Genomic DNA, 24,929 nt, shown 5'->3' with positions numbered 1-24,929 from the left:
TTCCATGAGCATGTAGAAAAAGTGGCCTAGGTTTTCAGGGATTTGCATCTCATTGCTAATAGAAGCTTTTACTTTGTTAAGGCATTTTTAAGGTCTCCCTTCCACGTGAATCCTCAGGTGTTTAGACTGCAGCCTTTTTTTCACTTGGGGCATACAGAGCTTCCTGTTTCCATGAAAGAAAATTGTAGAAGCTCAGTTATCTTTGAGACTCTTACCCTTTTGTCATGGTTGGTGGAAAGCCAGCAAAAGCATGAGGGGGAGCTATCACAAGCTCTTGTGGCCAGAGGTTAGAACCCAGACGAATGAAGTGTGGAGGCAAGACCCATTCGCCAAGCTGAGACCAAGACTCCAAGAAGCCACGGGACTCCCGAGTCCAACACGCAGGGCACAGTTACGATTAGAGGGCCGGCAAAGAACCCATGCTGTAAGGCAAGCTCTGGGATGGGAAGCCAGCAAGTCTGGGCAAGTTCAGGGAGGCGACTGGGAGAAGGACTAGGGGAACGCGAGAAAAGAAGCAGGACAAACATGTCAGCAATCAATGAGGGTACTGAATGTCCAGGAACAACAGGTGTCCTTTCCTCATATATCATGTGGGCAGGGCAAACATGAGTCAGACTTACAGACACTTACAGTATGTAGTTTCCTGGGTGGCAGATGGTTTGTCTGGGTGTAGCCTGACAGCAGCTGATGAAGGCATGCAGAGTTACTGTGGGAGAAACACACATACACGGCCTTTTATTCCAAACTAAGAGAAGAACAAAAGCCTACTTTTTTAGTATCATTACTTTAAAGTCAGTCTTATGATTCTATATGGCTGATTCATGTTCAAATGCTTGGTGTTGGCAGGTCTATGTCTTATACAATAGCTGTGTCCCTAATTCTTAGCTTTTTTTCTTATTCTTTCATGAGTCCCGTAGTACATTAAGGTGTCCATCTGATATTAGTCAAAACAGCTGGTCTTCTTCCCAGCTCAGACTTTGTACAGTTATCTAATTTCTTTTTATTTCCATTTCTTCACCAACTGTGTGATGCAAAGGAATTCCTGAGTCTGAAAAAAACTTGAGATTTATGAAGGGAGCATTTCTTCATTTACAAAGTTGCGAGTACATATAGGGGACTGCCCTGGCCACAGGAATATCCAATCCCTCTGATGTTTTCGGAGATACATTTTTACTCTCTTTGTCGTTTTACACAAGGGCCCTGGTTCTTCAGTTGCTACATTCCCAGTGCTTCCCTGTACCCTAAACATCCTTTTGTGTTTAAATGCCTTAGGATTAAATGCCTTGGATCTTTGGATTAGACTCCAGGTATTGTGACCCAAACATACCATAAAGATCCCTAAACCTTTCAGATTCAGGGCCTGAAATCTCTCAAGCTAAGGTCAAATTATTGTACATGTTAAGGACCTCATTCCTGCTGAGTCATGCTTGTTTTGACCTTCAGCGTTGTCCTTTAGAAGTAATTTCTTTGTCCTAGCGAAGAAGTTTGCCTCAGACATGGGACCATCTAGAACACACAGTAAACGTGGGTGTTCGTATATCCTGGAATTGTGTTAGATTCTTAGCAGTTATTTGCATTGGGATCTTTACTTGGTAAGTTTATTTTTATGATTGCTTTTTGACCTGCGCCAGCACCTGAATCCAGTCTTTATGCTGAAGGACAAACATGGCTGAAACTACTTTCGATAGGGATACGTTGTCAGCACACTTACTTATCAGGTGTCACCTTTGCATCGACCTGAAGGCGTTTTGGTCTCGAGCGAAAGTTTTCTGTATTAAAGCGCTTCCTGAGGAGGAGCTTTCAAACAAGCGCTTGCGAAGGTGGCCCACACCGGGCTGCCGCGGCGGCCGTGGGCCGGGGCGGGCGGCCCGCCCAGGTTAGCGCCCTCCCACGCCTGCGAGGAGCCATGTGACAGCGGGACTTTTGTCTTGAAGCCTCCGGAGGGAAGCGGGCTGCCGCGGCGCGGGGGAAGGCGGTTTCGCCCGGATCCTCCCGGCTCCCACACAGGCGGCAGAGCCGCGCCCCCCCCGCCGCGGCGGGAGGCGCCGCGCCTCGCCTCGCCCCGGCCCGCTCCCGTGGCCGCAGGTACAGCCGCGGGGACGAGGTGCCGCCGGGCAGTGCCTGAAACCGGGGCCGCCTCCCTCGTCTCGGGAGCAACAAGCCCAACCCTCCCCGCTCGGCCCCGGGCGGGGGCTCCTGACTGAGGTACGCACGGGGCGCGCGCCCCCCTCCCCCCCGGGCGACCGTTAACGGCTCCTCGCGCCACAGCGCGCCGCGCGCCAACCGCCGCTGGGCTCGCGGCCGCGCCCGCAGGCGGCGCGGGGCGGGGCGGGGCGGCGGCGCCGCCGGGGCCGGGGCCGGGGCTGGGGCGGGGGGCGCCCAGCTCCCTGGCAGCCGCCCCCTCCCCGCGGCGCCCGCCCTCCTTCCGCCGCGGCCGCGGGCCGGGATGCTGCCGCCCAGCCGGCAGCTGGCCGCCCGGCCGGGGGCCATAAAGGGCCGGGGCCAGGGCGGCGGGCGGCACTGCGGCGGCCCGCGGGCGGATGCGGCAGCGGGGAGCGGCTCCTCCCTCTTGCCGGCTGCCGCGGGCGGCCCCGCAGCCGCAGCATGGCTCTCCCCGCGGCGCTGGGTAAGTGCCGGGCCGGGGGGAGCGCGGCGGCGGGCAGGCGAGGGGGCCGTGACCTTGGCGGCCGCCGCGGGGCTGCCGCGCCCGCCCGGCTCTGCGCGCCCGCCCGGGACGGCACCGAGAGCCCGCGGGGCGGCGGCGCTTTTCAGCGGCGTGTGCTCATTAAATATTCAAGCCCGTTAGGTTCCTGATCGATAACTGCTTCTGAGATGATCGTCCCACCATTTTTCCTGCAGCGTGTTTAAAGAGCGATAGCACCCTTTCCTTCTGCCAAGGGTGAAGGACCAAGGAGCCTTTCTCTGAGAGAGAGATTTAGGAAAAGGCTGGATTTGCTGTATGGTATTAAAACCCCGCTTCCCATCTCTAGTCACTCTCATCCTGGAGGGAGTAAAGGACCACACTTTCTATAGGGGGATAAGATCCTCATCCCTTTCCCATGTGGGATGGTACAGCTTGCATGAGTATTACATGGAGTGTCTCACAACCACTTTAGGTTTATTAAACCTAAATTGAACCTGGGAAAGTGCTCAGCCAATGATAAGCTCAACCTGACTCTCAGTCAGCCGGTACTGAAAAAAATTTCATTGCTGATTTAGCAGTAGAAGAAACATTATTATCCACATCTTACTCAGATTGCAAGCACTCTTAATGTAGTTGAATTACTAACTCTAAAAGCTGTTTTGCCACCAGCTAAAGAGGCCAAAGAGGTCCTTGTGGCTGGCAGCTCTACGTGTGTCAGTTAGTGTTGCTGACAACTGTTCATTGAGGTCAGTGGAAAGACTCCCATGACTTCATTGAGCTTTGAAATTGAGAAACTGACTCTAAGTTTGCATGCTTCTAAGGCATCAGAGTGCATTGTCATTGAGTCATTCAGGTAAGCATGTATGTATCTGTATATGTTTGTTGTGTGGTTATACTTCATTTTATGAAGAATTAATATTAATTGCAAAACAAATACTCTGCAAGCAGAAGAACTGCATGGGGTCAGATCCACGGTTCATTGAAGTCAGTGGAATTTTTCTACTGGGCTTTGGGTTGGTCACAAAATAAGAACACAAAATAATGTAGGTGATAGCTAAGTTGCCATATTTCTCTCATCACTTTTTAATAGTATAGTTGTGTTTAGAATAAAAGCAGAAGTGTTCTTAAAGCAACTGTGAAAACAGGTGGACATTAATTAGAATCTTTTAGGCTGAAATCAACAGGATCACATATCAAAAGGATCGCATATCAACATGTGAAACTTGCAGCATGCCCACAGAGATACTGTGATGGGGCACTGGTAAGCTATGCCTTAAGAGTGGTTAAAAGCTGTCATGACCCATGCTGATTTTCAGCATACATCAAGTTATTTAAAGATATACCATCTTACCAAATATGTTTGTATTTTTTGAAACTAAAAAGGATTCTGAAATGCTGGTTTTAGACCCAAACATCTCCACATTCTGGCAATGTTTGGATCCATTTGTTGTGACATGTTCAGCTCTATTTTTAACTTATGTTAATAAGAATTGAATCTTATTTGTTACACACACCGTCATACTGAAGGCATTTAAGAGGGCTTTATAGTACATAATAAATAATGCTGAGAAGTAATTTGCACGCACTGTATCTCTTTCCCCTCCAGAATGCTACCATATATACGTGTCAAGTTTCAGATTTTAGATTGCGTGTGAGAATGGGATTTGAATAAAGCAATGAAACTATCAAAGAAGCACTAATGATGATATTTTCAGTAGTGCTGCTATAATAAAATGGAAATATTTTGTGATGAATGGCTACTTAAATAGAAATTTAAAATATAAAACAAAAAACCCAAACATTAAACCCTTGCCTTCGTTATGTTCTCCAAAGCCATCCAGAAGACCATCTTCTACTTATGTTTGAACACCTGCCACTTTTTCAAGCCAGCTGAGAATTATTCAACAGTGGAAGCCTCATCTGTTAGGTCTACCTTTTATTCATTGTTACCACAGGATGATCCATTTATTTCTTAACTTTTAGGTGTTTTATACTTCCAACTGAACTGGAACCTTAGAAACCATATTTCTGTTAGGAGGAAAAAAACCAAATTGTAAATGAGCATACTAAGAAGTTCCTAATTTGCAAATTAGCATGACTAAGTAAAGATGCTCAGTAGGTTCACTTGATTTTTGCATACTTCATGCTACTTGACATTGTGTGTAGCTATTCTATTTATTCTGCTCTTGCTGTATGCTCTTAATATCAATAGGAGTACTGTGAAAAAAAAAAGTCTCTTATGTATCTTTATTCTACTTGCAGTTCTAATTTTGTCAACTGTCTTCCTTATCAGCCGAGATGCCCCGACAGTTTCCAAAGCTGAACATCTCTGAGGTTGATGAACAGGTGCGACTTCTAGCGGAGAAGGTATTTGCTAAAGTCCTCCGAGAAGAAGACAGCAAAGATGCCTTGTCGCTATTCACCGTTCCTGAAGACTGCCCTATCGGGCAGAAAGAGGCTAAGGAAAGGGAACTGCAGAAGGAATTGGCAGAACAGCAGTCTGTAGAAACAGCCAAAAGGTTTGTTCAGTAGTTGCTTTCTTAATGGAAAATAATTTTTAAATGAGTTTGAGTTATTATTGAAATATCTGGCAAATAAATTCTACCTGTCGATATTACTTCAGGAGAAAAGTCAACAGCGGGTACCAACGGCACCTACCTCTGTGACATCCTTTCATGCTATGCAGATGGCCTGGGGATGGGCCCTAGGGAGCTTGCACTGGTGAGGTCGTCTCCTCAGCTGTGTTTACAGCAATAGCACAGATATTGCTCATGGAAGTTTAACAAACAGCATAGCTGGGTAGAAGTGAACGGACCTCTAAAATTTTTTTGATGTAAAGAGTCAAGAAAAACGAAGAGGGAAATTTTTATTTCCTTGAATATACTAGTTTCACTCAGAGAAATGGAGAATTTTCACACACAGGAAAATGACAGCAGTATGATACCTCTTTTAGTCTCTGTAAAAATAGATGAAAGCAAAGGCTTGACATTTAACACTACGGGAGAAACTGAAAAGTGGTATTGGCATAATGAGGTTATTCATAGGTTTCCTTAACTCACAGAGATAAAATCTAACCACCATTATTTAACCATAAAACTCATTTTCCTAGGTCAAAATACAGCCTGCCTTTGATTTACCATGAATCAAATCAAGACAAACTTGATTTGGTCTATGATTTTCTTCTGTGAGGGAGGTAGCGTTGCCCTGATTCAAGGCTATCCCAGTATGTTCACCTCAGTGGACAGCCTAGGCTACTTCCTAGAGCCACGTGAGCTCAGCAGCAGTCTGCCTCTAATGATCTGGATGTGTGCAGACTCATCAAAAAGCAGGAAAACTAGAAAGCTTTTGAAATGGTTTGGAGCTGAATGGATGTGCCCTTTTAGCTCCAGAGTATCAACTGGGCAGCGCCTGGCATCATGTTTGTGGAAGAGAGGGAGAAGAGTTAATTTAATTCAATTCAACTAAGCTATAACACACTGGTGATACAGGCTGAGATTTTTGGTTTTGATTTGTGCAAGTGGGTTTCCCAGCTGGCATGTTCGTAGAACTAAAGAAGCACAGAAGGAAAAGTTAGATATTATCATTCAGACAACTGCCTGATAGGTCTTTCCTCCTGAAACATGAAAAGTTTCATTTTTAATGTAGGAAACTGCCTTATAAAAATATCTTCCATCAAATTGTGTTTTTGTACCTAAAGTATAGCACAAGTTTATCTGTGGAAGTGGGATGTTATATGTATGTTGTATACCTCTGGACACAAAACACAGATTCATCCTTATCCTACAGCACTGAAGTGTACCGAGAGGCCAGTTGCATGAGTACAGCTTCAGTTGCCTTCAGTTGTATTTGATCCAACACTGTGTTTCAGGAGTTTCATTACTGATTTCAAAGGTGGCTACAAGTACTTAAGAAGGGATGGAATTTGGTCATAGAGTATTATTCATACCCTCACTGCATGTTCTTATTAGTCAGAATGTCACAGAAATAATACACAACCTCCAGAGAGTATTCTAGCATTCCTTTGTTAATGGCTCTTAGGAACACTTTAAGGTTTTGGTGTCTAGTTTATAAAATGAGGAAATGGAATATGTTCACAGTACATAAGAAAATGATATTACAGGTAGTTTATCACATTATGTTTATGTATTATATGACTGAAATACATTAAACCGAGTAAGGAAAATTAATTAAATTTTTAGAGATATTACAAAATTTCACTTGAGATATTAGAATTACTTCACTGAAAAATACAGCCTATTTCTTTAGCTGTTTTGTCTAAGGTACACATCTGTCACAGTTTTGCTAAGAAAGGGCAAAAGTTTTTAAATCTATGGGGGGTTAACCATATATTACACAGAGGGGAGGAATGGACTTGCATATCACTGCTATACTATGTTATTACTCTGGTAACCAATAGCCTTTTATTGAAGTCTCATCAAACACTACCTAAGCAGTAACTGTATTTCTTCATCCTTTTACTTACAAGTTTAACTAAATGAGTATATGTGAAATTTTGATGCAAATTTGTGTAATAGCATAACATGTAACAACTTACCTTATGTAACATTCCCTTATTTCTGTCTGATATTTTTGTGAAATTCTGATGCTATCGCACTTTAAGAATCAACACCTAAATTAAGCACAGTGATCACATTTTTTTTTTCTGTACAGTGACTTGCTGGTACAGAATATGTAAATGAAACAAAACAAATCTTTACAACATCTTAGAGTGATTTTAAATATATTATGACATAGCGTACTCATGTGGAGGGTAAGTACAATCATGAACAGCATATATCATGTAAAAAGTCAATAGAATAAAAGCACAAATATTTTGTGACCAACCTTTTCCTGTGGTATGAAAGTTTTTATTTTGTGAAATTTGTTAGGAAGTGATTTCTTTGTTGTAACTTGTTTTCCAATGTATTTAATATTCTATACCATGGTTTATTTAATGCTTTATACCATGGATTCTTAGGAAGAAAAGTTTCAAGATGATTCGATCCCAGTCTTTGTCATTACAAATTCCAACCCAGGAATGGAAAGCACCATCAGTCAATCCTGTTCTGTCTCCTGCAACACCAGTTCTTCCAAGTGCTTTTCTGCCAGTCCAAGTGCCATATGATGTACCAGAGTTTCAGAGAGTTTCAATTAGTGGGGACTACTGTGCAGGGGTAAGAAACTCTTTTTATTTTTTCCTTTCTGTACCTAGGGGAAAAAAATTCAAACCACAAACAGTTATTGTATATAAAATGTGAAATGATAGTCTATTCTGGCTCTCTGCAACAAACTAAAATGCTCTGTGAATGCATTGGTTTGTAAAACAGAATTGAAGTCAAAACTGTTTGAAGCTATTTATACTTTTTCCCATAAATATATAAATCAGTAAAGATAAAATATAATCAGGAACTAAATATATGCATAATGTAGGGGAGGAGAAAGATTTTTTTTTTGTTTGTGTGTGTGTGTGTGTGTGTGTGTGTGTGTGTGTGTGTTTTGCACATTCTGTTTGGACTCTCATTCTGTCTGGACTCTCATTCTGTCACTGGCTTTCTGTGAGTAAGAGCCTTACGCTCAAATCACATACATTTATGTTTCTGGAAATCCGGTCTCCTTGTTACTGGCATGGATTCAGTTTGTGACCAAAAATGCCAGCCATCTTTTGTAAGTATTTATCCGGGCTTTTCTTTCAGGTTACAGTTGATGATTATGAACAAGCTGCCAAGAGCCTGGTGAAAGCTCTTCTCATTCGAGAAAAGTACTCACGTCTTGCCTACCATCGCTTCCCAAGAACAACATCCCAGTATTTGTGCAGCATGAGAGATGAAAAATGGAAGGTTGAAGATGAAGTGTATCCAGGTGAATATCCTTTTTTTAAAAATTTTTATTAAATATAGACCTAAACCTGTATACTGTTGTAGTAAAGGTAAATTGGGTATTTGTGACATTGCCTCTGTAATTTATTCTGTTAGTAAGTGGTGGAGAATCACTAACGGACTTGAGCTGTAGAGCCTGTGTATGATGTGAAACTTTGAACCAAAAACAATTAAAAACTAAAAACATATTGGACAGTCATTGATTTTTGCATTTTGCAGCAAACATGGTATTATGTAGTATACTTCTGTTGTTTCAGGAAAAAGATACATGGATATGGTTTAAAGTGAAAAGTCATTCCTGTTCATTTTGACATCCTAAAATAAAAAGGATTATGGGCACATCTACACTATAAATTGAAGCACCCTACAGATATGACTGTTAGCAAGCCCCGAGTCAGTAATTTCACAGGCATGGTATGCGCTTACCAGGTCAATCCTGGAAGCCGTGTAGTCACGTTTGCTGGGCACTCTGCCTGGGTTAATAAACGCCATCTCTCAACAAGGTTTATTAGGTTGGATATATTGCTACACCATATATGCCACAAACCATATTTGTCACTTAGTTGGGTTGTGTCTTGAAAGCTTTGCTTGTGCATTAAACTACTCTGCTAGTTTTTGGATCAGCCTGAGCAGAGCAGCCTTTGGTCTGTACAGACTTGTCACCATAGACATTTCCATATTGTTGTCAATGTATTCTCAGCTATAAACCTGTCCAGAAAGAGACTTTTTAAATCAATTACCCTTTAGTTCAGTAGCTGGAAGACAGGTAATTAACATACCTTCAGCTATTTGTTATACAGAAAAAGCGTAAAGAGGACAGGACAGTGAATATTCAAGACAGGGAAGATATTTTGGAACAGGTGACAGGCTGGTATTTTCAAGCTATTATTAGGGTAATGACTTTTTTACAGCTATGATTTTAAACTTGTGATATAAAATCTCATTACATAATCTCTTAGTTGGCACAAGTTATAGCTGGATAGTTACGAATATTAGAGATAAGTATGGTATCAGTTTATAATATGCATGTTCAGGTACTCTAGGTGAATAAAAGGAGTGGGTAATTTCCTCTTTTACTTATTCAGCTAAACCAAGTCTGAGAAGTAAGTGATCTGAATGATAAGACTGAGCCCAAGTATGCAGTTCAGTTGACATAAATATAATTGAGACAAATTTATTTTATGCTAGTTGCATTAGTAAGATACTGGAACAGAAGCTACGAACATTCACTAGTTTGCGTGAACAATGTTTGAGTGTTCACATAAGCTGAATCTCTCAAAAATCTGTGTGTTTACCTGATTCTCAAAAAAATTTGTAATTCAGTTGGTAAGGAATTACAGAATTGTACTGAATAAATCCTAGCCTTGCTTTTGATGTTTTCTAATTCCACTTATGTTCAGAAAACGGAGGGGGAAAATGTAGTTACATTTTACCATCTGACTTTTGCACTTCTTGATTCTACACAAAACCAATTAAACATAAAAATAAGAAGTTCTATTAACCCCCCCCCCCCCCCCCCCCCCCGCAAACCAAATATTGCTTTGGTCAGACGTGCGAGACAATGAGTTCTAGATTATTTCCTATTCTGCCATGCGTGGAGCATATTCACTAATGGTTGAGGGAAGACAATCCTACTATGTAATGGTCCACCTCACTGGATCACGGGAAGGGCAGAGGTGAAGTAGTAAAGCACGGACTGTTCTTTTCTGGCTTATGTTTCAGTATGAGAACCAGCTGCTTTGCTGTGTGATTAAATGTAAATTTCCAAAATTATTACAATGAGTCAGAAGGTGAAAAGAAAATAATGAAGGTGGATATGTAATCAACAGCTGTTCTCTCATTCAAAAATCTCAACTGTACTTTCATCCATCCTAATTTAAATGGAAACTTCTTTTGAAACTTGCGCCATCATAGAGTAATAAAGAATAGCATTAAGTCTATTTATACATTGGTTCAGAGAACTCTAATAATGTATAATATTTGAGTTAAGGTATACACTAATGGCTTAAAGATGTGGTTAAATATAAGCCTGTCAGAATATAGCTGTGTTGTAACAACAGATCTTTTATAGTCACTAACAATATGAATTTAATGCAAGTATTAATACTGGGGTTTGTAAAATAAATAAATAAATTATAAAAGCAGAAAGTCCTTTTTGTAATTATTTTGCTTTTTGTGTAGGTTAAATCTTCTAAATGTTATGTAAATTTATTTCCAGATTTTCATTCACCCCCAGAAGAAAATGAAGATCCTTACAATCTTGATGATGCTCCAGACAATTTGGATTATGTTATCAAGATAAAAGGTGGCATTCCCTTTATTTATGATAACAAGGAAATGATGGAACTCAATGAGCCTCGGAGTCTGCCATATCCTGACCTGGAGACCTATACACTTGACCTGAGCCACGTTCTTGCTCTAATTGCAGATGGTCCAACGTATGTTTTTCTTCCTCCCTCCTTCCCTCCCCTCCTCTCCACCCCCCCTCCCCCTTCAGGCAGCTGGTTACCCCTAGTTTAATACTTCTCACTTTTGTGATACTTAATTCCTCAAAGTATTCATTCTATAGTCATGTATATTTTGTCCTTCTCATGCACTAATGCATCACAGACCTAAAAGGAAGAAAAATACACATCTGTGTTTTATTTCTTTAGTTTCCTTGCATCAGCTGTAGCAAGAATGAGAATTTTGTTTTGGCCTGTGTTGAATCTGAGGTTTAGAACAGTTATCTGGAAGACCTCCATGTCTGCTCTGATCTGGCTGCTGCATGAAGAGGAACCCTGCATATGTGTAGCATACATATCAGAACAACTCAGCAACAAAAGTATTTGGTCTAATTTGTTCCAGGTGTGAATTAACTGCTCATATGCCACAAAACTGAACTGTGCATGCACAATCACAATAGGTCTAAAACTTCCCCACACCATCAGACTCCTGGGAAATCTCCCCAAACTCAGGGATATAACAACTGTAGTACTGTCATTGGTTTGTCATGTGTGTCAATGTCTCTGCCAAGTGAATAAGGAAAATTTGAGAGTTCACTTTTTAGGTTATGTGTAACACAAATTTTGCTTCCCAGCTAAGACTGGAAATGTTAATGTCATATGGCCTCAATACCAGGAAAGGAAAAGAATCCATCCTGGGATGGAACAAAGCAGGAACCTGGACTGTTCTTTCACTGTCTGCCCTCGTTCCTGCCCTGCATTTCTAGTCATACTGCCTTTGAGAGATCAAGTCATTTACAATGTGACAAGTTAATCATACCTGAGGCATTGGACTCTTTTGAGTCTAACACCTGCAGCATATTCTGCCTGCCTTTTGCATTGATAGCAGCAAAGCATCTGGGCTGAATAGACCTGTCCCATTCCCTAAGCACTTCTTCAAGAGCAAAGGTCTGTGCTTCTGCCATTCATTATTATCAGTATTCCAGCTTCAGATTAAAGCTAGCTTAAGTACGCTTGTTTAGAGTATGCCATGAGTAAATGCGTTTCCAGTTTCAGTGTGATAAATTCCAAGAGAGACAGATGCCGAGAAGATTAAAGGACAAAAAGGAAAACCAAATTTTTTTAAAAGAAGACTCATATTGTAGACCTTTCTTTTGCAGCATATGTTAATAGCCTTAATAAGGAAGCCAAAAGAAATAAGGGCTTTGGTAGGACATGCTGGAAGACTCAGTCATTCTCCGAATGCAGGAACAATCATCTGCTCCTCTTGCTCTTCAGATTAAGCTATTCCAGGCTGATTCATACTCCCTGATGAAAACACACAAACCAACAGGAAGAGTCTTGTCAGTAATCCTCTTGCGTAAGCTCTTCATACTGTATTGTTTCCTTGTTCACTGGAAAGTGCTTTCCTATCATTTGTCTATCACACATTGGGCTGCTTGGAGATCAAGAACCAACCCATTGTTTAATCTTTACTGTCCTTAAACTGGTGAAATCTCACCCTTACTCCTCCGTTTTCTGGTCTCTTGAATAATAGTATAACCCAACAAAGACATTCTGCAGCAGGCAAACAGGTCTTGATTAGTATCAGATAGAGCGAGGCTTTGTTTGAGTCAGATTTTCAAATCCATTATTGGATTTGTGTTCCATTGATGAGAAAATGTCAACAAAGAAGCAGAAAAAAGAAGGCTGACTATTACATTAATAGTGCTATAAAAATATTGCAGATTCGATAAGAATTGACAGATGGTGAAGAGAAAAAACATGTCATTGTTTAAAAATAGAGTGAGAAACACAACAGAAGATGAAAGGGAAACCAGATGAGTAGACAAGCAGGAACAAAAACCCATGATTTTTAAAAAGAGCAAAAGAAAGTATTTTGAAAAAAGATGTTTCTACATAATAAGTGTGTTTATAAGGCATCAAAAATGAAATGATGTTTGTTCTTATCTTGGCTTCTAGTATTTCCATCAAAAAGCAAATAAAGATTTGGGTAAAAAAAAGTCTGTATTTCCATCATGAAGTAAGTCTTGTTTACAGGGTGCTTCTGTTGTATAAGAGGTTATCTGCTCTACTGGATATATCTCATTTTGGAGTAGCAGTAGTTTATGTTAAACTTTATATAGATTTTATGCTTTTTCTGGCCAAATCAGTAGTAAAAGAACTGCACTTTATGCACAGATGCAGTGATAAAGTAGAAAAATTAAAGCACGTAACATGTTTGTGTATAGCTCTGAGGTTTCACTAATAACTTTGTCCTGAAATTGTACTGGATATCAGCTTACATATTTGATACTTAGTAGGATAAGAAGAATGGATTGGTCTTAGTCTTTATGTAGAAAAGTAATTTGTTTTTACTATGAAAATAGTAATTTCTTTCTGAACTTGAAATAGAATAGTTTGAAGTCACAGTTAAAGTTTTTTTTCTTTTTTTCAGAAAAACATATTGCCATCGGCGACTTAACTTTTTAGAATCTAAATTCAGTTTACATGAGATGTTAAATGAAATGTCTGAATTTAAAGAACTAAAGAGTAATCCCCATCGAGACTTTTATAATGTGAGAAAGGTAAGTGTTAAAGGATTAAAAGCATGACATTGTTTTCAGTGAGATTTTCAGTTTTGCATTTTTTATGTGCAGTGTGGATGAAATGGATGAAGTGGTGTGTGCATATCCCTCATTTAGATCACGTTAATTTAAAAATATTCAGGCTTTTCTACATGGGAGCACTCAGGAAAATTAATCTGAATGTAAGTAGGTTAAATGAATTGCGTTCAACTCCTCCGTTTACTTATTCAGAAGCAAAGGGGCTTAATTGTATGTGGATTACTTTAAAGGAGTGAAACAGTTAATCAAATTAGGCTTACTTCACTTATGAATAAAAACATCCATATAGATGTTTAATTCAGTTTAATTAATTCACTGAAAGATAGTTCAAATGCACTTTCCTGCTTCCATGTAGGTAAGTCCTAATAGACTGTATTATGAACAGCTGTATGTACTTTGGATAAAAACTGCACTTCCCACTGAAAATATGTATGTACAAATGCATGCGAAATGAAAATAAACTGCTACAGAAACTGAGCTGATGGTGCCTGCTGCCATCAGCATGTGGTAAAAAAGGGTCTGTGGTACTTGCCCACTTAACTTTCAGGCTGACTTAATGTTTGAGTTAGATTCTCAGCTGCCTCTGAGATACACTGGGATATAATGAGGGGTCAGGTAGGGGAAATGAGGAGCTGGTTTCATTTCCTGACATGCTCGCACCCCAGGAAGCCACATTCTCTTAAAAGTACGGAAGCAACAGTGTTATGCTGCTTAGTTTGCTTCCCTTTCTTCAACTTTAGAGGAAGTTACTTTATTGGAGAGAATGCTTCAGTTTGACAAGTGAGATTTCTCCACAAAGTAATAGTTCTTGCTGGTGTTATATTTGTTATATTGGTACATATGGTTACGTTTTGGGCCCATTTTGCATTGTTTCTGTATGCAATTGAGAGAGTCCCAATTTGGTAACTTGAAAGACCACTTTGGGGTTTAGGTCAATACTTGGCTCCTTGTTATGCTTTGGCTTGCCAGTACATCCAGAAAATCTGTGGCTACTCCCTATAGTGCCCAGTGTGCTGGCTGCTAATGTAGGAAGAGTCAGGACTACTACAAAGCTGCTTGATGTTTGCTGCTGTTGTGGTAATAAACCATTAATCACAAAGCCTACTAAACAAATGAGTTTGAATGTCATCACAAGGCTAGGAACAGATGGGTTGTTAGATAAATTCTAATTAATTTCACACTTTCATCTGTTAAGTGTATGGATGGGAGGATCTAATAGCTAATTCACTCAAACAGGACTCAAGTGGCTGAAATTCAATTCCAAACCTGTTGACAGGTTTCTTGCATAACCTTGGCCATGATACTTACTCTGTGCCATGTTCAGATGTAACACTTACCTAGCTGATGGTGGAGATGTTAATAATAAAATGCATGGTGACTGAGAGGTGTGAAGGACAGAGGTGTGGACCAGATAAGTGCCTAGACAAATCTATTTGAGTGCTGAGAAGCTCTATTTAACAGGACTGTACTTTCAAAGTTTAGTTTTTGACTTAAAAGCCAATGTTCAATGGCTCATATCATATTTTTCTTCTAATTACCTAGTAGTAAATAAGCCAGTCTACAAATGGTTTCATGTTTAAAAGCACAAAATAGGTATCACTTTCCCTTTGGCAATACCTAAATTCAAGAGAGTCAGGAGCAATCTTGCTCTCTGCTAGTGGAGACCATTCCTACTGCTAGTTATTGCTTAAAAAATTCTTGCTGCACAGGGTTAACCTTGCTTAAACTCTTTGAAGTAGTACTTCTAGGAAGCAGTCTCTATGGCAAGTAAAATGAATGATAGACAGAGTTCCTCTAAGCCCAGAAATAATGTATTTTCCCTAAGTCTTGCTAACACAAGTAATGTTTGGACTTATAACTTACCAGAAGTACTTCTTCACTAGTAACAGTATCTGCAATTAAAGTTTTAATGTGAAACGGATACTACTAGGGCCTTTTCTGTTCAGGATGTGTCTCAATCAGTCAATCCTAAACAGTGGGTACTGCTAATAAGAAAAGCAAGGCATAAGATTCACCTCTCAAAAGAGCTGTTAGTGAAATTCTCTATTCCATCCCTAAGGCACCAGTGTGGAGACTCTGGTTCAGTCTTTCTGCTTGTATAACAGAACACACGTAGCTGACTGAAAATGCCAAAATTAGATAGTTATGAATGTCAAATGTTGTGTTGGGATGTTGAATGTTGTGTTGGAAGCCCAGCTCAAAAAAACCCTCACATACTTGCTTTTGAAAGTAAGATGCTGTAGTGCACAAAGGCCAAAACTCAGCTCTGGGTTAGCGTGCTGCGGAAGTGAACTCTGTTACTTTATTTCATCCTTAATCTCAGGCAACCTGAGAGGATCTGTGTTGACTGCACTCTGCTGTGCATGGGCTGGAGAACATGGCGGAGCCCTGCTGATGGCAGACTCAGTCTTCTCTAAACTTAGCATCCTCCCATATGGACAGGAGGTGTCCACCGCCTGCGGTGAGCGACATGGAACCAGCTCTCTTACCACCTGTGGATTCTTGTCCGTCTAGATAAATATTTGGCTGGTTATTAAGAAGCCCATTTCCAGCTCCAGCCTGATCAGTGCAAAACTCATCTCTGTGTTCTGGTTAAATCCAACATCCTTCATTTCTTAGAAGTACATTTTGCTTATTTAATGGGAGCCTTGCCTTGCAATTTATTAAATAAATGAGCTCACTGGAGGAGATGAGCTTAAGCATTCCTATTAAACCAGGAAAAATAAAAAGTAAAAGGAAAGGAAATGGAAAAAAATAGTAAGCTTTGATTGTCGTGCCAGCAAATAATGCTGGTCAGATTTCTGCTGTACCTTTCTAAATGCAGTGAGACATGTTTAGTGACTGAACTCAGCCCTGCTGAGTTCTGTGTCTCAATAGCTGGTTGCTGCTGTGACACGCCATTTGGTCTAGATTGCTACAACTGATTGAAAAAAGAAAAAAGTATTGGTTTAAAAAAAGGAAGTAACTTCTAGCTTTTTTAGTGACCACAGGGTTGAAACACCACTTCTTACTTCTAAGAAATGAAGGATTTTGGTACTTCTAAACCTTAGCAGTCTTACAACAAACTGAATGAAATTAATCTACACAGCAGAATTAACAGATTTCCAGACTGCAGATTTTTGTTTTTAGTAACTGTTTACTGACTTTGAAATTAAATCTCCATGTACAAGCCAAAAGTGACAGTAAGTAGGAAGGAAGACCTATGGGTTAGCATCACACTCAAAGGACAGGAATGCCTCTGTACACCTGTGCTACAGTGTTAGCATTACATGTAATCGCACCTTACCACTGTTAATTGGTAGTAAAGCAGGACTTCGTGCTTTTAAAGCACTGTGCATACTACTTCTCCCCTTCTACCTTGCAGAGATGCTAAGGTAAATTCTTGTGTCTACCACTGACCTTGCAAGTGAGCAAGTAATAATGATGAGGCAAAAAGTCAGATCGTTATAATGCAAGAGTTCTGTACAGACCATAAAAAAAACCCTTTTCCCCTATCCTTTCTTATAGTAATTAGAAGAATGGAAAGAGAAATTAATTATTCTTAACAGTATGTTTCTGCATTCATGTGAATACAAACATTACAGAGTTTGACTCTGCATTTTGCAATGAGTGCAGCCACACAAGAAGCTTATGAAGCTCATAAATTTTGGGCAAGAAGTATTTACAGGTTAAAGCATACGTGTGTAGAATGCCAGGCAGTTTACAGCTGAGGATATTGCTAATTTAAGCACTAGAAAAGTTCAGAATCATTTAATGAGCTGCTCATGGCATTCGTTTTGCTCTGTTTGTCCTTTACTGCTCTAAAACTAGAGCATGTGCCTAATCCAGTGCAATGCTGTATATTTGATATGCACAGATAAGTGTCCGTAAGATAGATCTGAGATGGATGCTTTGTGGAGATCTAAGAGACAGTGGGAGGAAAGAGAAGCAATGTGGGAAGAGGAGAGAGGCTGAGTGGCTGTGGGGGTGAGATGTGATTCGGAGGGCAGTGGGAACTCCTCCAAGCTGTAAGCTGTACACTGTACGCAGATGTAACCGTCCTGACTGAGCAGTACGAGCACTTCATTCACAAAGGCTGCTGACGGAAAATGGCAGAAGTGTTCAGGCCAGTAAGGAGAGAAGGGGGATGGTCTGAAATACGAAGGTGCAGAGGAAGAGCGTCTGACTCCATTACATGAAAAATTGCTGATCGAAGGGAATTCTACCATCCCTTAATGAAAGAAAACTGATATCAGCCACTACTGGAATGAGATGATGGAATTAAAAAAAAAATGATGGAAACCTTTGTGTTAACCATTATATTCACTGGGTAAAAAGTGAGTTCACATGAGGCGTGTTCTGTGTTCCAAGACAGGCTTCCATCCGTCACTGTGTTTCTTCTTTCCATTGAAGGTTAATGTGACCTTGAGTAAAATGTTCCATTTTGGGGCAGGGGGAGAATAAGAACTGCAATCATGAAACTCAGCTAAGGGCATGCCACAGAGGAGGTTGTTTTAGCAGAAAATGGGCTGATGTTGCATTGTAACAAATCTAGAAATGCAAATAGAAGCAATACTTGCAAATAGAAGCAGATAGACCTGGTGGTAGAGGCTTGTTTTGCATGTCCCTGAAAAACCTCGGCTTACTTCATATACTATGTGAAGAACGAAATAATAACAGCTTAAAAATGGGAGTACTTTGTCTTTTTGGGGGGGAGAAGAAAGGAGACAAGGGGGGCATTCATGACTCTTAAGTGAACTAAATTGGTTCCAGTTCTCTATGTAGGTGCCTTTCATAATAAATAGTAAGAACTTAGTTACAATTTGCTAACATGATAACATTTCAAATAAAGATTAAAAAAATCCCCGAACAAACCAGATGCAAAATACCAGCTATGTCGAAGGATTCTGTGTTTAGATGCTTCATGTAGGTAGGTTTGCATCCTGAATTGTGAACAAGCATAAAAGCACATCCTAATGAATTGTGTGCTAGAATAGGTCAAGGCTTAAGTCATTAAAACCTTCCCCAAAAGTCATGTTGCTTCTAAAAACAGGCTGAAGGAAAGGTTGTGTGGTATTCTTTCTTAAGATTTTTGTTGTAAAGTTACACCTTGTCTAAAGGTAGTTAAGAAAGGCAGCCAAAGTACTAAACATCCTTTGGTAAAAGGTTGAGAGAGATTCTAGGAAAGTGATCTTGGGCAATAACAATATGTAGGGAGAGGGAGAAAAAAAAAGGCAAGTCTTGGTTCTCAGAGAATAAGCTTTAATGTGGTTAGCTCAGCTACAGAGCTGTGTGTGATATGATTGTGGGGACTGGGGAATATTTCACCGGAAATCTTCAGAGGCAGAACTGCTTCTCAGAGAGAAGCAGGACTTTAAAAGACATGCAGTTATGACTCTGTCATTTGATTCTTGCATGCAAGCAAACAAAAGAAGCAAAATCGTCTCCTCCTTTTCCCTCTTTGTCCTCCTAACAGGAGTGAATTTGTGTTGATTTTAAACAAAGAGGAAGTGTTTATTTGCAAGACTCATGAATTTCAGTCACTGAGCCACCACTGTGAAATTAAATAAACTACACTTATTCAGGTTCCCTACACCTGGTATTCTATGCTTATACTTTGCTCTTCCTCAATGCTTAGCACTTAAGCTACATCTACTTACTGCTATCTCATTGTCCCATAAAAATTAACCAAACCTAGTAGCTGATAGTATTTCACTGCTCCGGGAAGACCTCCTACTGAACAATGTCTGTTTCCAAAACAGCAAACTTCTAACCTGAGTAAGCATATATAATATGCAGTCATGTTCACAAGTCTATACAAATACTCGGAGGAGCAGAGTAATATGATCAGCAGAGCTGTTTGTACCAGTTTAAACACGGCAGTGTTTGTTGTGCATTAGCAGTGTAGTTCTTTCTTCATGGCTTATGCTTTGAGATGGGACTGTTTCTTGCTTTTTCATTCAGCTGTATAATGTCTAGCATATTTGAACTAAGCAATGATTAACAATTGCATATAAATGTTTGGGCCCCAGTTTTTGTCCTGGTCTTTTAGTTATGCTAGTAATATTTGCATGGAATTATATTTACCCTTAGAAGGACACACTGACATCTGCATGTACAAACTGCAAAATAAATGACTACATGTGCCATGTAAAACAGTGGTGTTTCTGTGGACTGTATGTCACAGCATAAGCTGAGGTTTACACTGCAGGAGTATGGCTGTCATCCATCCAGGTGTCCCATGATCTGTTCCCTCTTTGGTGAGAATTTAGCTGTTTGTCTAGGTTTTCTGATTATCAGACTGTAGGGATTAGGATTTGTGAAGGAAAAGTAGATCAGGACACCAAATATTTCTGTTGAAAGCATCAGATGTAGTCACTGGACAAAGGGGAACACATTGGTCTCATGTTGCAAATGCCCATGTTTCCAGTTTGCAGGTTCCAGGACAGTGGAAGAGTCCCAGGTGAGAACTCTTGCAGAAATTTAGATTCAGTGATGCCTCCCGGCAGGACGGTTTCAGAATTGCTTCTAGTGTGACTTCTTGCATACAGTTTATGCAACCCTTCTTGGGAGTGTGTCTCTGGGAGTGCTAACTACTGTCATCTTAAAAACCACCATGTGGTGGGTCCAAACCGTTCCAGTGTTAGTGTAAATTTCTAAATATTTTTAGGAACCTGTATCTAATTTCCAACCATCAGGTCTTGTTATGCCACTATTTGTAAGATTGAAAAGCCCCCTTTCTCCCTTGTGGTCTCTTTTGGTTGTGCAAATACCTGTATACAGCTGATCAACTCCCAAACTGCACCTTGAAAACCTAAATAGGTTGCATTTTTGCAATCACATGACAGTGTGGTTTTTCAACTCCTGTTTCCTTTTGTAACATTTCTTGGGAACATCATTGTCAGTATTTTTCTTTTTTTAACTTTTAAAAGTAGACAGCAGAACTAGGTGCCTTCTGTCAGCTGTGTTACCAGTGTTGCCTAGAGGCAAAATTATTTCTTATTTCTGCTTTGAAGCTCCTTTCTTATTCTGTCTGAGAGTTACAGCCGCCCTTTCAGCTATAGTTTTACGTAAGACTTTATGGTGAAATGTTACTTACAATGACTCCAAACCATCTCCTACCAATATATAGGACAGAGGTGGTGTCTGTGGTGCTTTTTAGCCTGATTGTGTGAAACCATCCTGCCCCTGTTGACATATCACCTTGCAACGTGTATTACAAACAGACTATATGTTGCTTCGTGCTTCTGCTGCAGAACCTTTCTGCTAATTGATCTTGTTCCTGTAAGACTTGTCTTCGGTACCTGGCAGTTGGTGCACAGGGCAGGATGTTAGAAATAGGGAAAGTTGTGATTGCTTCTGGCCATGTCCCTGTGCTCATGGCTGTCTGTGCCCAGGTAGGAGCTGGGCTGGAGGAAGAGGGAAGCTTAGCTGAAAGGCTGTAGCATTTTGGCTGCTGGGTTGAGCTGAAACTACTGCTGCTGCTAGGATTTGGCAGTCTGGACTTGAAGACAATTTCAGAGTCTGCCAAGCTGTCCCCAGGGCCACTGTTGTGCCACATTTTGTTAGCTATGAAATCTAACCAGCATTTTTTTTTTTAAGTTGATACTTTTTTGAGTCCTTTCATTGTTTTGCCCAGGACTGACAATAGGCGGTGTCTGTAGCTTCTGGTTAGTTCAGTCAGAATTTCTCAAGGAGCTGCACGGCATATGCAACTTGGAGAAGCAGCTCCGTGGCTCCGCTCACCGGATATTGCTGTGCTGTGAGGTTCCTTAAGGCCGTTATCCTAACCAAGGCCTTTTCCCCCCTTTCAGGTACTTGGTCCTCAGGAAGTCATTAGTATCACCTGCCTCTGCAAACAAGCAGGATATGTTGGGAAATATACTTGGTTTTCTTTCCTCTGTTCTTCATCTGTGTGAAGTTATGATAAGGAACCCTTGAATGCAAGGGGAATAGGTTGTTCGTTGTACGTACTTGCTGGAAAGACCTAAGGAATTGCGCATACTGAAGGGAAAACGTCAACCAACCAACCCCAAAATTTCCTCCGTTGTTTCTTTGGATTGTGTTCTAGTATAGGCTGCCCAAATAGCACTGCAAGCTTCTGAGCAGAAGAAAAGCAGACCTGTGTAAGCTATTTGGTTCTTTTTTTTGTGTGTGTGTGTGTGTGTGTGTGTGTGTGTGTGTGTGTGTGTGTGTTTATGGAAATTCCAGAAAAAAACAAAGGAGCTCTCTCAGCCCTTCTATAAGGCTTGTACTTTCTTTAGCGCATGAAGAGATCTGAAGGGACTGAAAAATCTGTATCAGTACAATGAGTGCTATATTATGATTAAACTTGGAAAAATAGTGAAAAACTCTCTCAAGTGTTTATGTTATAGTTCTAGTGACCTAAGTTGTTATTGTATTTGAACCACATGAAACGTTCAGACTTATGCTTTAGGAAATAAAGGAGAATTTGTAGGTCCTTTCAGTCAGAGATGATGGTTATAACTACAGTCTATAACTAGAAAGACATCATTGATTCATGGATGAAATAAAAGGCTAGGGAGCTTTTTCTAAGAAAGTGTCAAATTTAAACTGAACCCCGATTCCGTAATTGGCCTTTGTACTGTATCTTAACTCTCTGAAAAGCCTTTTTTCAAAAGTTTTTTCAAGAAGGAAACTATTAATTGAGGGTTATTTTAACTTATTTGTAACTTAAAAATAAATAACTCCCCCCAAAACAAAATCTCACAGTGATGGAACATTTTGACTTGCTTAGACACTAATCCCTTTGTTAATTAAGGATTATTTTAGAAGACTTCAGTCATTGTTTCTGACATAGATACTTTGCTAATTTAAGTTTATGTATACAGATGATGAGCAAGAATAACTTTGTTTTGATTTCAGGTTGATACGCATATCCATGCTGCCGCCTGCATGAACCAGAAACATTTGTTGAGGTTTATTAAGCACACTTATCAAACGGAGCCAGACAGGATTGTTGCAGAGAAAAAAGGCAAGAAGATGACTTTAAAGCAAGTGTTTGAAAGCCTTCACATGGACCCTTATGACCTCACTGTAGACTCTTTAGATGTTCATGCAGTAAGTCTACTATATTACCAAAATAAAAGAGAAAAAGCAATATTCTGTAAGTGTAAAAGGCTGGTTTCTACAATTTTTTGCATGATAACTTATTAAATCAGAATTCAAACTCATGCATTGTTTTGCATGCTTGCAGTAAGTTAGCATAGGTTCTTTCTTTCCTGTGCAATCTATGGCTAGGCAATTTAATTTATAAACTATTTGTGTACTTTTAACCATGTTTATTTGGGTAGTGTTGTGAGGATTGCTTTTTTTTCCTCTTACAGGGTCGTCAAACATTTCATCGATTTGACAAATTCAATTCTAAATACAATCCAGTTGGTGCCAGTGAGCTGAGAGACTTGTATTTGAAAACTGAGAACTACATTGGTGGTGAATACTTTGCTCGTATGGTCAAGGTAAACAATTTTTATGCTTTTCCAGCTGTAGAGAAATCAGGCTTTGTAAAAGACTTGTGATGTCATAATTGTATCTACAGTTAAGACAATAGTTAAGTGATTGCCAAGTGATTCCTAAGTGATTGCTCTGGCAATTCATCAGAAAAAGACCTCTGCTAAGTCAGCCACTGCTGCTTTCTCAACGGTTGTATGAGCTCTAACTGGTGTATGAGCTCAAAGCAGAGTTGTGTGCAGTTTCAAACTAATAGAGAGCAGCCAGGGCTCAAATCACTGGCTTAATATTTAGTTAGGATGTAGCTGGTTAGTGCTAGTCACTAGAGAAGGGAGAGCTAGGAAAGCTCCTCTGCATAATCTGTATCTGCACACGCACGCACAGGCTTCACATTCTCTTCTTTCAGCAAAAGAATTAGTAGTATTCCTGAGCTGGATGTCATCTCTTTTGATATCTATAGTAAAGTGCTTGTCTGAAATTAATAGCCTTAACATTACTTACTACCCTGGATTCTGGGTCAGAGTCTGCATTGCTCTGCATATTTTATGTAGTCATTTGCTACAATATAAAGTAGTATCATTCTGATTTACCAGTATTAAACATAGGTCTTGCAATGGTATTAATAGTAATTGTGCAAGAATCTGGTCCTCTAAATCCAGGTGTTAAATTTAATTATACTCAAATGATTTCTGAAACAGCAAGCTGATAGAATAGTTAAATAACTAAAATAAAATAATGGATTAACAGACAAGAGGTTCCCTTTATCTTTAAAGGGTGAAAATACAGTGTTATGTCTGGTCTGAGAAAAACACAATGATAAATATACTATACTGCTAGCTGTGAATAATCTGTAGTGTCCATATTAAAGTAAATATATTTATTATTCAATAGGAAGTAGCCTGTGAACTAGAAGAAAGTAAATACCAGTACACAGAACCCCGGTTATCCATTTATGGGCGGTCTCCAGATGAATGGCAGAACTTGGCAAAATGGTTCATTAAACATAAAGTTTACTCACCTAACATGCGCTGGATAATTCAGGTTCCCAGAATCTAGTAAGTAAGAAGGAGCTCTTGGTAATTTTAACAGTTTGAAATCATACAAATGAATGTGTTTTAATATCTGATGTTTCTTTAGATGATTTATGAGCTCTCCTGTAGTTCTTTTTGTAAGTAAGAGTCTGGCAATTTTTTTCTTGACCATCACTACAGTTTTCCTGACAGCTGAGGGGGAGGGCTGAGGAAGGGGTTTGAATGTATTCTTTATGAAGCTGTTCAAAACTACTGTAAAATATTTCTTAGTCCAAAGATATTAAAAACAAGAGAAATCACAACAGGGTGAAATTAAGCTGATTTCAAAGGCAAATTCAAATGTAATTTAGTAATGAAAATAAATCAAATCTGAATTCCAAAAAGGAGTGAAAAATGCTCTGCAAAACTGTATCATCAGACTTCCTCAACATCAGTCACTAAATGATCAATGAGCTTGGAAAAGCAATTCAGATTGTTTTGATCTGCAAGTTTAAATCAGTATCAATTCTCCTTAATTTTAAGCACCCTTTGGGACTATAGCTCTTATATTAAGTGCTCTGTTTTTCTAATTCTTTCTCATGATAATCTTGTCAGTCTTGATAGCTGAGCTTCATGTTTTGAAATTAAGTATTTGGAGTCTGAGCACAAAAAAAGCTGTCATGGTCACATATATCCCCCCCATAGTATATTTCTCATTAGGGAGAAAGTCTCTCTCCTTTAATTTCTCATGTAGAAATTTCTTCTGTACAGAATGGAGTGCTACTTCAGTCATGCACCTAATGACACACTGAAGTACTGTGTCTCTTTTCTGAGAGCCTCAGTAAACCAACAGAGCATTTTATATTCATTGGGAGTAGTTACAACTTTGGAAAATGGAA

At 39.9% G+C, this 24,929-nt stretch overlaps 2 protein-coding genes and 1 long non-coding RNA gene across 4 annotated transcripts in view; 1 reads left to right on the top strand and 2 right to left on the bottom strand.

Annotated features, from left to right (window-relative positions):
• LOC135328513 (uncharacterized) overlaps positions 1–1,878 on the bottom strand; it is a 42,368-nt gene extending 40,490 nt beyond the window's left edge. The window contains exons 1-2 of the long non-coding RNA XR_010389486.1: positions 1,712–1,878; positions 631–706 (exon numbers count right to left, since the gene is read on the bottom strand). This is a non-coding gene — a long non-coding RNA (uncharacterized LOC135328513). The remainder of the gene's footprint in view (positions 1–630; positions 707–1,711) is intronic.
• A 136-nt stretch (positions 1,879–2,014) lies between these two features.
• Positions 2,015–24,929, top strand: part of AMPD3 (adenosine monophosphate deaminase 3) — a 34,592-nt gene continuing 11,677 nt past the window's right edge. The window contains exons 1-9 of one of the 2 annotated variants that reach the window (XM_064513015.1): positions 2,015–2,205; positions 4,938–5,163; positions 7,623–7,818; positions 8,338–8,503; positions 10,739–10,958; positions 13,402–13,531; positions 22,436–22,630; positions 22,897–23,028; positions 23,912–24,075. In XM_064513015.1, coding sequence (XP_064369085.1) covers positions 4,943–5,163; positions 7,623–7,818; positions 8,338–8,503; positions 10,739–10,958; positions 13,402–13,531; positions 22,436–22,630; positions 22,897–23,028; positions 23,912–24,075 — 1,424 coding nt within the window. In that variant the 5' untranslated portion in view covers positions 2,015–2,205; positions 4,938–4,942. Of the gene's footprint in view, positions 2,206–2,355; positions 2,627–4,937; positions 5,164–7,622; positions 7,819–8,337; positions 8,504–10,738; positions 10,959–13,401; positions 13,532–22,435; positions 22,631–22,896; positions 23,029–23,911; positions 24,076–24,929 lie in introns of those variants that run through there. The other variant, XM_064513014.1, reaches the window with a different exon arrangement.
• The window catches only part of RNF141 (ring finger protein 141), a 44,903-nt gene continuing 27,690 nt past the window's right edge, over positions 7,717–24,929 (bottom strand). The window contains exon 7 of the transcript XR_010389485.1: positions 7,717–7,852. The gene's annotated coding sequence lies outside the window, so the exon portion shown is untranslated. The remainder of the gene's footprint in view (positions 7,853–24,929) is intronic.

This window comes from Dromaius novaehollandiae, chromosome 5 (assembly GCF_036370855.1).
Source record: "Dromaius novaehollandiae isolate bDroNov1 chromosome 5, bDroNov1.hap1, whole genome shotgun sequence".
Taxonomy (NCBI): domain Eukaryota; kingdom Metazoa; phylum Chordata; class Aves; order Casuariiformes; family Dromaiidae; genus Dromaius; species Dromaius novaehollandiae.
The sequence above is the reverse complement of the archived record's forward strand: the minus strand, read 5'-3'. Positions and strand labels throughout refer to the sequence as shown.